Source organism: Lucilia sericata, unplaced genomic scaffold (assembly GCF_015586225.1).
Source record: "Lucilia sericata isolate MDLA Ls3-8-SP2 unplaced genomic scaffold, ASM1558622v1 Contig000014F_arrow, whole genome shotgun sequence".
Taxonomy (NCBI): Eukaryota; Metazoa; Arthropoda; class Insecta; order Diptera; family Calliphoridae; genus Lucilia; species Lucilia sericata.
Window position 1 is genome coordinate 1,503,146 of NW_023994053.1, and position 15,066 is coordinate 1,518,211.

The following is a 15,066-nucleotide window of genomic DNA, read 5'->3' on the forward strand; positions in this document are numbered from 1 at the left end:
TTTCTTTTATTAATTCTATAGGTTAGATTTTTAGTTGCAATGAAAAATTTTAAATATTTAGGAGTGGAACTGTTGAACTTTTTTCCAGCAATTTTTGTAATATAAAGGAAGTTGCGATGCTCGTTTTAGTTGGGTTTAAATTAAATAAATTCTAGGAACCTTATCTTGGTTAAAGTTATTATATAAATTTTGCAAAGATGGGTTAAAAAAACGACGAAATAAGAATTAGATAATCATACTATCTAGAATTGAACTAGAACTGAACTAGGACTGAACTAGAACTAAACTAGAACTAAACTAGAACTGAACTAGAACTGAACTAGAACTGAACTAGAACTGAACTAGAACTGAACTAGAACTGAACTAAAACTGAACTAAAACTGAACTAGAACTGAACTAGAACTGAACTAGAACTGAACTAGAACTGAACTAAAACTGAACTAGAACTGAACTAGAACTGAACTAGAACTGAACTAGAACTGAACTAGAACTGAAGTAGAACTGAACTAGAACTGAACTAGAACTGAACCAAAACTGAACTAGAACTGAACTAGAACTGAACTAGAACTGAACTAGAACTGAACTAGAACTGAACTAGAACTGAACTAGAACTGAACTAGAACTGAACTAGAACTGAACTAGAACTGAACTAGAACTGAACTAGAACTGAACTAGAACTGAACTAGAACTGAACTAGAACTGAACTAGAACTGAACTAGAACTGAACTAGAACTGAACTAGAACTGAACTAGAACTGAACTAGAACTGAACTAGAACTGAACTAGAACTGAACTAGAACTGAACTAGAACTGAACTAGAACTGAACTAGAACTGAACTAGAACTGAACTAGAACTGAACTAGAACTGAACTAGAACTGAACTAGAACTGAACTAGAACTGAACTAGAACTGAACTAGAACTGAACTAGAACTGAACTAGAACTGAACTAGAACTGAACTAGAACTGAACTAGAACTGAACTAGAACTGAACTAGAACTGAACTAGAACTGAACTAGAACTGAACTAGAAACTGAACTAGAACTGAACTAGAACTGAACTAGAACTGAACTAGAACTGAACTAGAACTGAACTAGAACTGAACTAGAACTGAACTAGAACTGAACTAGAACTGAACTAGAACTGAACTAGAACTGAACTAGAACTAGAACTGAACTAGAACTGAACTAGAACTGAACTAGAACTGAACTAGAACTGAACTAGAACTGAACTAGATCTGAACTAGAACTGAACTAGAACTGAACTAGAACTGAACTAGAACTAAACTAGAACTGAACTAAAACTGAACTAGAACTGAACTAGAACTGAACTAGAACTGAACTAGAACTGAACTAGAACTGAACTAGAACTGAACTAGAACTGAACTAGAACTGAACTAGAACTGAACTAGAACTGAACTAGAACTGAACTAGAACTGAACTAGAACTGAACTAGAACTGAACTAGAACTGAACTAGAGCTGGACTAGAACTGAACTAGAACTGAACTAGAACTGAACTAGAACTGAACTAGAACTGAACTAGAACTGAACTAGAACTGAACTAGAACTGAACTAGAACTGAACTAGAACTGAACTAGAACTGAACTAGAACTGAACTAGTACTGAACTAGAACTGAACTAAAAGCATAGCAACTTTTGTCTGCTTGTTTGGAGTCATTCGTATAAAAAAGATTCGCGCATTTCTATCTGAAACTAATGTATCAAAATTCGCATTACATTACTTTTACCGTTACGTAATCAGATAATCTGGTGTTTATGTAGAACCATCCAATATAACCGGTGTTCATTGGTGATAGCGATTTTGGTTAATTCGGCAAAAGATAAGATCCACTCGGCATTAGTAACGCCTCTCATCTTACACGCGTTTCGATTCGTGGAATCTCCAGCAGTGCTCTTTAGGTTAAAGTGTACGCTGGCTCTTTTCTTCATTAAAAAAACAACCCAACAATTTTTTTTAAACTTTCTTTAAGAAATAAAATTATAAACAATTTTTTTTATTAAGATTCCTTTTTTATAATTTCTTTGTAAAAATATACGAACAATTTAACTTAAAAAATAAAAATGTTTTTGTTTTTGATTTTTAAAAATAAATATTTACACAAATTAGATTTTTGAAAAGAAAACTAATTGCAGAAGAAATAAAAAAATAAAACAGACAGAAAGTGTCAAAGATAAAGAAAATTATAAATAGAAGAAATAATTTTACATAAATAATTGCACAATAATTAAATTACAAATGGAATTTTACAAATAAAGAAAATAAAATAGAAAAAACTGTTGCAAAATTTAGCAGTTAAACTATTTATTTTTGTTATTAATTTAAAATAAAAATAACTTAAATTTAAACAAATAAATACATAATAATTAATTAAATTATTTATAAAAGAAATATCATTATTTAAAAAAAAAAACATTATTAAGAAAAACAAAATTTTATGAAAATTTGTTTATATATTTTATTAAAGAAAATTTTGTTTTATATATATTAACCTGTTTGATTTATTTTCATTTCTTTTTATAAATAATTAAAACATTTTAAACAAAAAAATTTAATAAACTTACAATAAATTAAAATAAAATAACAATTAAGGTATTTTTTTTATAAATTTTAATTTTAAATTAAAAAATTAATAATAATAATAATGTTTGTTTAAATTAAAATTAAGAAAAACTGTTGCCAAAACCTTTTTCAATATTATTTGTACATAGTTTTAAATAAGTAAATTATAAGTATTAAAAACTATTTAAAATTTAATTTTTATAAATTATTATTAATTTGACAATAAACAATTTGTTGTTTTTATTTATTTTTTTAATAATATTTGAGGTACTTTTCTACGCATTTTAAGTTTTTTTTTTAATTTAATTTACAAAAATTTACTTAGGCATACTTGAGAGTGTTTTTGTATTTTATTTTTGAAATTTTTACAGTGTATTTTTAGAGTTGCCATTGAGTTGTATTGTGTGTGAGTGTGTGCTTTTTCGCCGTTTCGATAGAGACTCACAGAGTTGCATCAAAACGGAACAACAGTTGCAAAAAGACAATTGGACGCTCCGTTGTTCTTACATTGCTTGTGCTCTCTTTGGAATTCTATTGGATTGACTGTGTGTTTTATAAATGATTCTAAATGTTAACTAGTTTTGAGGTTAATAGTCTGTAGTTTCAATAATTTGGAACTGTTTTGATTCTAAAATGTTTCTTAATAGGCGTAATAATGGACAAAAAATAGTTATTTATCGGTTTTAACGAATAAGTTTTAAGTAAATTGTTTCTCAAGGAAACGAAAAGCGTGTTATTGCTAAACTTAACAAAATATCACAAAATTTGTTTAAAGCTGGTATCGGCAAAGAGCACTCTCTTGCTTCCATTTCCACTTAGACTCATCCATGTATAAAAACAATTTAACCAATTCAGAGAATTTATACCGAAGCTCTTTGCCTGTTTTAAAATATTGTATTCAGCAGGCTTGGGGGGTAATGACTACATTTTCAATTACAATTACATTTGAAGTAATTATAATTGAAGCATTACCATAAAATTTGTAATTAGTAATATATAACAATTACAAGTAATTTTAATGGAAAATTTGAATTACAATTACAAATAATTGTAATTGGTTATTGGTTAATTACACATTACAAGTGATTGCAATTGGAAAAACTTCAATTACAAGTAATTGTAATTGGTTATTGTTCTATTACACAATTGTAATTGACCTTGTAATTAATTATTTTGTGTAATCATTACCCCCCATTCTCATAAAATTTGAGAGATTAAATCAGGTATCGGCATAGAGAACCAAATGAGATTTAAGATAGGATTTGTTGCATTCATTTTAAAGCAAGAGAGCATAAACATCTCTCTCAATGTATCCATGTATAAAAACAGGCAAAGCTAAGTTTTAAAATATTGTATTCAGTTCTCATCTCTTCAATTTTTTATAGTTTGAATCAGGTATCGGCATAGAGTATTAAATGAACTTTTATATTGGTTTTGTGGCTTTTTTTATACATTTGAGAGCTTATGAACATGTAAAAGTAAGAGATAATAATTACTAATAAGAGAGCATTTTGTCGATTTGTGGCTTGAGTAGCCGAATAGATTATATATATATATATATATATATATATATATATATTTATTGAGAGAACCAATTAAATCTCTGTCATTTCATTTCACTTTTAATTTGCTTCCAATAGCAGGCTCGTCTATGTATAAAATCTAGCAAACGGCATCAGGGAGTTCATAAAGGAGCTCTTTGCTGATGCCTGGTTTAAAATATTGTATTCAGTTCTCATCGGAATAGAGTGTCAGAGTATGTTAAAGCAAGAGAGCATAAATATCTCTCTCAATTAATTCTTCTCTTTCTTACTTCCATTCACACGCATATTCATTCATGTATGAAAACAAGCAAACCCAATCAAGAGTTAATAATGAAGCTCTTTGCTAATGCCTGATTTAAAATATTGTGTTCAGTTCTCATCTCTTCAACTTTTGGTAGTTTAAATCAGGTATCGGCATAGAGTATTAAATGAGCTTTTAGCTGGGTTTTGTTGATTTTTATACGTTTGAGAGCTTTAAGAGTAAAAGTAAGAGAGAGCTTTCTGTCGATTTGGGGCTTGAATAGTCGAATATGTTCTCATCTATTCAACTTTTGGTAGTTTGAATCAGGTATCGGCATAGAGTATTACATGAGCTTTTTGAGAGCTTACGTACAAGTAAAAATAAGAGATAATAAGTACTAATGAGAGAGCCGTTTGTCGATTTGTGGCTTGAATAGCCGAATAGGATAAAAAGGATAAATATATATTGAGAGAAACAATTGAATCTCTCTCATTTCATTCTTCGTCTCTCTTGCTTCCATGTATGAAAGAAAGCTAACACCATCAGAGTGTTCATAAAGGAGCTCTTTGCTGATGACTGGTTTAGAATATTGTATTCACTTCTCATCACCTTTGAGAGTGTCATTGGTCTATAACTTGTCTGCAGAACAAAATAAAAGTTTATCGGACCAATTTAATCTCTTTTACTTCTTTCTAAATCCTTATTATGATTAAGAGAGAAATGTCCTTTCCATAACGAAGTCCTCTTCGAGATGATGTCATAAGCTTAGACGCCTCTTATCAAACAACTTTTTTTGATCAACAAAAAAGTATTACATATATAGCAAGGAGTTATTGTTTTAAGCGAGAGAGAGAGAGCAGGAGTTATGTGAGAGGAGGACTCTGGAAGCTATTTGCCTCTTACTCTTTTAAGTAAACTAGAGTTTGTTCTACCTAAATGTTTAACTAAACTAAAATGAAATTTTGTTAAAAAAAAATTTCTTTAAAAACTAAATTTTGTAATAATTCTACTATTTTTTGTTTATAAGAATAACTAAGAGATCAAAAGCAATCAACAACAACGAATAACAATTGATATTTGTTTTTCTTTGTATCATTTTCATGTAGCATGTAAAATGGTTTTATTCAGGCTTTATAACCAATACCTGTAGCAATCAAAGATTAAACCAAATTTCCCAATTGATCGTATGGAGCACTTTGTTTTATTTTGCTTAGAGCAAAAAAGCTCTAGCAAAATTAAAAAAAAAAATTATACAACAAAATAAGAAAAGTTTTTCAGTTTCTCTAAATAAACAAAATCTATTTAAAATAAATTTTATTTTTATAAAAAAAAAAAAAAAAACAAAAGAATAGAAAAACTTATTTCCATTTTGTTAAAGTGCTGCATCCGTTCAATATGTTGGTATACTTTGAGCCGCCTTGGAACGAATGAATCGTTAGGAATAAAACCAAATCACACACAGTGGGAAAATATTTGGAAATAAATTGTATTAAAACAAAAATTGAATTTTTATTTTAATAATTATTTGCAAAAATTTTCGACAAGTTCTTTGTTTGTTTTAGGTTCAAACCAGAAACATACTACAAAAGTGCTGGGGGTAGGGGTCTTAAGAAGGGTTAAGGATGTAAGAATACTTTGGGTTTTTGTAGTATGATCGGTTTGAAACGAAATTCTTCATTATCCATTCGTATGGAGTGGTAATTAGAAGTTTTCGCCGAGGCTTGATTCTGATGTCAGTCACGCCCAATTCTCTTATGTATCTGTTGATGTTTGAGCAAATGAGCCTTTTGTCGAAAGGCTTTAGCACACACTTCACAACGAAACGGTTTCTCTCCCGTATGCGTTCGCAAATGTACCTTAATGTTACTTTTATTGAGAAAGCCCCGATTACAAATACTGCAACGATGTACAGGCTTCTCCTTACCCAGAAGACCCGTCAGGTCGTTGGCATTAAAGTTGACCGAGGAGGGTGATGTTATGGAGTTCATTTGTTGCGGCTGTGAACCGTTTTGTGGGCCATTGCCGAGCGAGGATGAGGCTAATGTGGACGCTGATGATTTCTTCTGTGATCTAGATCTTTTGGTTTTTGGTGTGCCGGTGGGTGTAATGGTGGTCGTATGCGGATAATTGCCCATCATGTCCGGACTGCAGATGCCTTCAGATTTCATGGAAATCTGATATTGAGCAGGATTGGTAAGATAGCGGGGATTGATCATGAGATTATCTGTGGTGGAGACCACCGAACCAGGTGGACTGGCCGATGTGGAGGTCGCCGTCGTTAATTCATTACAAAATGAGGTAGAACTAGGCGCTTCACCCTTAATATTGCCCGAGGGTGGACCGTTTTGTAGGCGATTTTGCAACAAGGGCATATAGCCATGTGTCAGCAGACTCTGTAGCGTAGAACTACTAGGATGTACGGGCGACTGGGGTAGTATAAACTCACTTAAGGAATCCTGCTGTGACACCACCAATTTGCCCTCCTGCTGTATACAATTGCCCTCAATCCAAGCATCCAAATCGATCCAGGAATCGCGAGTATCATTGCCATCATCTTTGTCCATTTGATTAGGTACCGTAGTATCAGCTATTGCACTGCCAATTATTGCCGCTATATCATCGATGGAATTCATATCCACATATTCGGTTAAATCCTTAGCATCTGCATATATTCTAACACCACCCGAATCGGGATCCTGACCACCATTTAAAATTGCAGATGTTGTACTATTGTTCGAGGGATGGGACATAACACAGCTGTCGGCCAAAGAATAAAGCTTACTATCTAATTGACTATCGGCAAAGAGTTTAACATCATTTAGGCAGGCATCGGCATCCGAACTTAAGACACTTTCAGGCAGGCAGGTGGAGGAGGAAACAATATTATGATCGGCTGATGAATTATGACTACTGGACAAACTCATGCCACCTCCACCGCCGCCACCACCACCGCCATTCGGTGAGTTACCCGTTGAGGAGGCGGCCAGCTGTATAGTTGTGGCTCCCAATATACCCGTTGACGAAGGATTTGTCGTCGCTCCCGTATGATAGGCCGATTGTATATAATTATTATTGCTTTCATCCGGCAGCCTCTGGGCTATGGCATGATAATGATGACCCGATATGCCATTTATTGATAAATGTCCCGTATAACCGGTAAAGGGTGGTAGTGGCTTTAAATCTGACAGCGCATTCAAAGACGAAGAGTTCATTAACAAATTATCCAAAACATCTAGGGAATTCTTTTGTTCTGTATCACTGGGCAGTGAGTCAAGATCATGTTCTAACAATAATTTATGGCCGTCTAGTAAATATTGATCTTGACTGCCGTTTTGTGCAGGGCCCCAGCAAGGACTCATTAAAAGGCTTTCAACTTCTGATTCTGTTGGTCCGTTCATACTGCAAAACTTCATGGTATTTTGTGAAGTTTTTATTTAATTCAGTTTTTATTAGCGGTATATTGAAGAAAACCCAATAACCGCTTTTTTGTTGTTGCTGGTAAGAGTTGAAAATATTAATTTTATTTTTGGGTGTGAGGGAAGAAAATTAATATTTAAGGGATTTATGTTTGGCGGGGCGGGGTATAAGTTTGGTTGGTATTAACACTTTTCCAATGGGTTGGGAGGGTGTTGTGGTTTTATTTAGCTCACTTTTGTTGTTGTTGTTTGAAGTTTTATATATTATTACAGGTTTTTATAAATAAAAAACGTTTTAAATGTCGTAAATGCATTTTAACCTGCAAGTAAAGAGAAAAAAATTAGAATTAGAATTCATTTGTTTATAAATACATACATATGTATGTATGAGTGAAATGATAACCTAAATAAAAATTCCTTTAGAATATTAAAATTATTTATATTTATGGTTTTTATTTATTAAAATTTACAGCTAAATAAAACAATATTTTTACATGGACAAAGAAAAGTCCAGCAAATTTCTATATTTTGCTAAACTAAACTTCTACATTCACTTTCAAACAGAGTTGTAGGTTGTTGTTGTTTTATACATTTTTTATTGTTTAAAATTAATTTATTTGTTTCAAATTCAAAAAACAAAATCGTGCTGTTTTATAAAATAAAGCGAAAGTATGAAACGGTGATTTTAATATTGTAACGGCAATATTTTAAAAGAAATTCAAATTTAAGAATCAACTGAATTTAAATTTGTTTATATGTATAGTATGGGAATCTATTCTACAATTTTTGATAGTTATACACTAGAACATAGATTAGACTTTCGACTAGACTATAGACTAGACTATAGACTAGACTATAGACTAGACTGTAGACTAGACTATTGACTAGACTATTGACTCGACTAAAGACTAGACTATAGACTAAAAGGGACTATAGACTGAAGACTATAGACTAGACTATAGACTAGACTAGACTATAGACTAGACTATAGACTAGACTATAGACTAGAACTAATAGACTAGACTATACTAGACTAGAACTAAATATACTAGACTATGAGACTAGACTATAGGACTAGACTATAGACTAGACTATAGACTAGACTATAGACTAGACTATAGACGAACTATAGACTAGAACTTAGACTAGACTAGTAGACTAGACTATTGACATCGACTAGACTAAAATATGAATAGACTATAGACTAGAATATAGACTAGACTATAGGCTAGACTAGACTAGACTATAGACTAGACTCACTAGACTAGACTATACTAGCTATAGACTAAGACTATAGACTAACTATAGACTAGACTGAGACAACTATAGACTAGACTAATAGACTAGACTATAGACTAGACTATAGACTAGACGATAGACTAGACTAGATAGACTATAGACTAGACTAGACTAGACTATAGACTAAGACTAATAGACTAGACTATAGACTATAACTATAGACTAGACTATAGACTAGACTATAGACTAGACATAAGACTAGACTATAGACTAGAACTATAAGACTAGACTATAGACTAGAACTATAGACAGAACTATAGACTGACTATAAGACTAGACTATAACTAGACTAGACTATAGACTAGACTATAGACTAGACTATAGACTAGACTATAGACTAGACTATAGACTAGACTATAGACTAGACTATAGACTAGACTATAGACTAGACTATAGACTAGACTATAGACTAGACTATAGACTAGACTATAGACTAGACTATAGACTAGACTATAGACTAGACTATAGACTAGACTATAGACTAGACTATAGACTAGACTAGACTATAGACTAGACTATAGACTAGACTAGACTAGACTATAGACTAGACTAGACTATAGACTAGACTAGACTATAGACTAGACTATAGACTAGACAATAGACTAGACTATAGACTAGACTATAGACTAGACTATAGACTAGACTATAGACTAGACTATAGACTAGACTATAGACTAGATTATAGACTAGACTATAGACTAGACTATAGACTAGACTATAGACTAGACTATAGACTAGACTATAGACTAGACTATAGACTAGACTATAGTCTAGACTATAGACTAGACTATAGACTAGACTATAGACTAGACTAAGACTAGACTATAGACTAGACTATAGACTAGACTATAGACTAGACTATAGACTAGACTATAGACTAGACTATAGACTAGACTATAGACTAGACTATAGACTAGACTATAGACTAGACTATAGACTAGACTATAGACTAGACTATAGACTAGACTATAGACTAGACTATAGACTAGACTATAGACTAGACTATAGACTAGACTATAGACTAGACTATAGACTAGACTATAGACTAGACTATAGACTAGACTATAGACTAGACTATAGACTAGACTATAGACTAGACTATAGACTAGACTATAGACTAGACTATAGACTAGACTATAGACTAGACTATAGACTAGACTATAGACTAGACTATAGACTAGACTATAGACTAGACTATAGACTAGACTATAGACTAGACTATAGACTAGACTAGATAGACTATAGACTAGACTATAGACTAGACTATAGACTAGACTATAGACTAGACTATAGACTAGACTATAGACTAGACTATAGACTAGACTATAGACTAGACTATAGACTAGACTATAGACTAGACTATAGACTAGACTATAGACTAGACTATAGACTAGACTATAGACTAGACTATAGACTATACTATAGACTAGACTATAGACTAGACTATAGACTAGACTATAGACTAGACTATAGACTAGACTATAGACTAGACTATAGACTAGACTATAGACTAGACTATAGACTAGACTATAGACTATACTATACTAGACTAGACTAGACTATAGACTAGACTATAGACTAGACTATAGACTAGACTATAGACTAGACTATAGACTAGACTATAGACTAGACTATAGACTAGACTATAGACTAGACTATAGACTAGACTATAGACTAGACTATAGACTAGACTATAGACTAGACTATAGACTAGACTATAGACTAGACTATAGACTAGACTATAGACTAGACTATAGACTAGACTGTAGACTAGACTATTGACTAGACTATTGACTCGACTAAAGACTAGAATATAGACTAGACTATAGACTAGACTATAGACTAGACTATAGACTAGACTATAGACTAGACTATAGACTAGACTATAGACTAGACTATAGACTAGACTATAGACTAGACTATAGACTAGACTATAGACTAGACTAGACTAGACTATAGACTAGACTATAGACTAGACTATAGACTAGACTATAGACTAGACTATAGACTAGACTATAGACTAGACTATAGACTAGACTATAGACTAGACTATAGACTAGACTATAGACTAGACTATAGACTAGATTATAGACTAGACTATAGACTAGACTATAGACTAGACTATAGACTAGACTATAGACTAGACTATAGACTAGACTATAGACTAGACTATAGACTAGACTATAGACTAGACTATAGACTAGACTATAGACTAGACTATAGACTAGACTAGACTATAGACTAGACTATAGACTAGACTAGACTATAGACTAGACTAGACTATAGACTAGACTAGACTATAGACTAGACTAGACTATAGACTAGACTATAGACTAGACAATAGTAGACTATAGACTAGACTATAGACTAGACTATAGACTAGACTATAGACTAGACTATAGACTAGACTATAGACTAGATTATAGACTAGACTATAGACTAGACTATAGACTAGACTATAGACTAGACTATAGACTAGACTATAGACTAGACTATAGACTAGACTATAGTCTAGACTATAGACTAGACTATAGACTAGACTATAGACTAGACTATAGACTATACTATAGACTAGACTATAGACTAGACTATAGACTAGACTATAGACTAGACTATAGACTAGACTATAGGCTAGACTATAGACTAGACTATAGACTAGACTAGACTATAGACTAGACTAGACTATGACTAGACTAGACTAGACTATAGACTAGACTAGACTAGACTAGACTAGACTATAGACTAGACTAGACTAGACTAGACTAGACTATAGACTAGACTAGACTATAGACTAGACTACACTATAGACTAGACTATAGACTAGACTAGAGTATAGACTAGACTATAGACTAGACTATAGACTAGACTATAGACTAGACTATAGACTAGACTATAGACTAGACTATAGACTAGACTATAGACTAGACTATAGACTAGACTATAGACTAGACTATAGACTAGACTATAGACTAGACTATAGACTAGACTATAGACTAGACTATAGACTAGACTATAGACTAGACTATAGACTAGACTATAGACTAGACTATAGACTAGACTATAGACTAGACTATAGACTAGACTATAGACTAGACTATAGACTAGACTATAGACTAGACTATAGACTAGACTATAGACTAGACTATAGACTAGACTATAGACTAGACTATAGACTAGACTATAGACTAGACTAGACTATAGACTAGATTATAGACTAGACTATAGACTAGACTATAGACTAGACTATAGACTAGACTATAGACTAGACTATAGACTAGACTATAGACTAGACTATAGACTAGACTATAGACTAGACTATAGACTAGACTATAGACTAGACTATAGAACTAGACTATAGACTATAGACTAGACTAGACTAGACTAAAGACTAGACTAAAGACTAGACTATAGACTAGGCTATAGACTAGACTATAGACTAGGCTATAGACTAGACTATAGACTAGACTATAGACTAGACTGTAGACTTGACTATAGACTTGACTTTAGACTAGACTATAGCCGAGACTATATACTATAGAATAGAGTACAGACTAGACTATAGCATAGGCTATAGCCTGGTCCATAGACTAGAATATAGATTTAAGTATATAATATATTATAGACTAGACCAAAGACTATACTGGATTGGAATATATGTAGACTATATACTATAAACTAGAATGTGAAGTAGACTTTAGACTATATGTTATACTTTTGATTAGTGTATAATCAAGAAAAAAAGTAAAACAATTGAATATAGTATGTGTCTTAAGTCTCTTGTTTTTATAAGCCATAAATTTAAAACAATGTTTTGTTCTTAAGCCTTTCATTACAAATAAAATTAATTAAAAGTCTTAAGAAACATACTTACAGGAAGTGGCAATTTAATAAGATAATATTTTACTCTCTCTCTCTCTCACTGTCATTACTTCCTCAACAAGTATGTTTCTTAAGTCTTTTACTTACCATGGAACTAAACACAGTTTGGTTCTTAAGTTTTTCAACAAAGAAGAAAATAAATAATAAAACCACCGTTAAATTTAGAAGAGTGAAAGTAAAAGTGAGTAGCGAATATTTTTGTATACATTTAAAAAAGATCATGAAACAGGTGCATACTTGTAATTTATTATATTTCAGCCTGGCAACAAGTTTTTATGGAATTTAAACATAAATTTAAAAAAATTTTAGAATATTTAAAAAAATATTTTGAAAGTAATTTTTTAATTAAATAAGTTTACACATAATAGGGAATTTTATAAATAAAATGTTATTTAAATTAAATTTGATTTTTTCAATTTTAATTCCCGCAAGCAAGCATTAAGATTAAGTTTTGTTGTTAACTAAGGCTAAATGTCAACAGAAGAACCTTTTTAGTTTAAGCCAATTATGAAACCGTTAAGAAAATTAAAAACAAATGTTCCCCTTATAAACTTTAAAACATTTTTAATTTTATTCATAAATTAAAAATAAATTAAAAAACCGAAAATTATAACAAAAATTTATAAAAAAATAATATTTATGATTTTAGGGTGTTGATAGTATTTATGGTTATAATCTAGTCTAATCTAATGTCATGCACAAGAAAATTATTAAAAAATACCTGTTACTTAGTTAAAATCTAGGAGAAAAAAAGCGCATTTTAAGTTTAATAAATATTTAATTAAAGATCAAAAAATAAAACAAGAAAAAAAAATTCCAAAAAAGATTAATAAAGAATACAACACGGACCCAGCACCACATGATATCAAATGTATGACCGATCAATAATTCCCCCCATAACAATAATAACAAATACAATACGCATTTATACTCTCACACACACAAAACTTAAAAAATCAAACGGTATTTAGGTCAAAAACATTAATAATCTATAAAGAACAACAAAAACAACAACAGCTCACTACAAAAAAACGAAGAAGAATTTAAAATGAACATAAAAAATTAGCATATAAATTATTATTTTTATTATTGTTGTTGTTGTTTTTGTATTCTTATTATGGCTTTCTGTTGTTGTTATTGCTAAGGTGTCTCAGTGGTGTTGCTGTAAAATGTCGTGTTTGATTGGTTACCAATAGAATCATAATGATAGAGCCACACCGTAGCAAGGCAGCCATAAAGACAGTCAAAGGGACAGACAGTCAGACACACACTTTATCCAAAATACAGGTGTAAAGCTTAAAAAATGCCAAATAAAACAACAAAAACCTTTAGTCAAGAAGAAAAAAAAACTTTAAAGGGAATCTTGAAGCTACACTCCCAAAAATTTAATTCTTATCAATGATTTAAAATCATTTTAAAAAATGGGATTTTTGTTTTAAACAGGTATCACAACTGTCTAATACTTTACAATATACAATATTAAATAGACATTTATATCGATCAAATAACACAGAACAGTTAGCAGTTGAGGGCAATTGGAAAAAAGCTTAAAAATAAAAATCTATTTATGGAGTTTGATTTGAAATTAAAAAACCAAAAAAAACTTATTTAGAAAAAACACTCACGCACTTAAATGTAGAAAAAACAAATGACAGCAACAACAATGACAAAATAATAACAAAAACTAAGACAAGAAAGAAAGCTATTGTACAGGTTAAAGTAGTAGAAGCAGAAAAAAACTCACAGAATTGAGGTTACCAAAAACCATACAACAAAATAAATATAACCGCAATTATAGACACAAAAACAACAACGGCAATAATACTAAAGAAAACCTATATAAATTTCGCTTTCAACAGGTTTGCGGACACAAAACACACACTAACAACCAAACGAGCCAAAACGACGTCATACGAAACGATATATAAAAAAACGCTAAAAAACGCGTCTAAAAAGAAATGTTAAAGAAATGAAAAGAGACAACATAATTAAAAGTTTGTATTTTGCACTAAAGAAGCTAAACATTTAGCTTTTTTTCTTTAGCAGCTACGAAACATGTTGCTAAACATTTTCCTAAAAAGAGTTAAATATATATTTGTTCTCTCGTTC

At 31.3% G+C, this 15,066-nt stretch overlaps 1 protein-coding gene across 3 annotated transcripts in view; it reads right to left on the minus strand.

Annotated features, from left to right (window-relative positions):
- Positions 1-2,768: 2,768 nt before the first annotated feature.
- The window catches only part of LOC119605111 (ichor), a 32,758-nt gene continuing 20,460 nt past the window's right edge, over positions 2,769-15,066 (minus strand). For 2 of the 3 annotated variants that reach the window (XM_037958074.1, XM_037958067.1), the window contains one exon: positions 2,769-8,099. In XM_037958074.1, coding sequence (XP_037814002.1) covers positions 6,097-7,776 — 1,680 coding nt within the window. In that variant the 5' untranslated portion in view covers positions 7,777-8,099 and the 3' untranslated portion in view covers positions 2,769-6,096. The remainder of the gene's footprint in view (positions 8,100-15,066) is intronic. The other variant, XM_037958083.1, reaches the window with a different exon arrangement.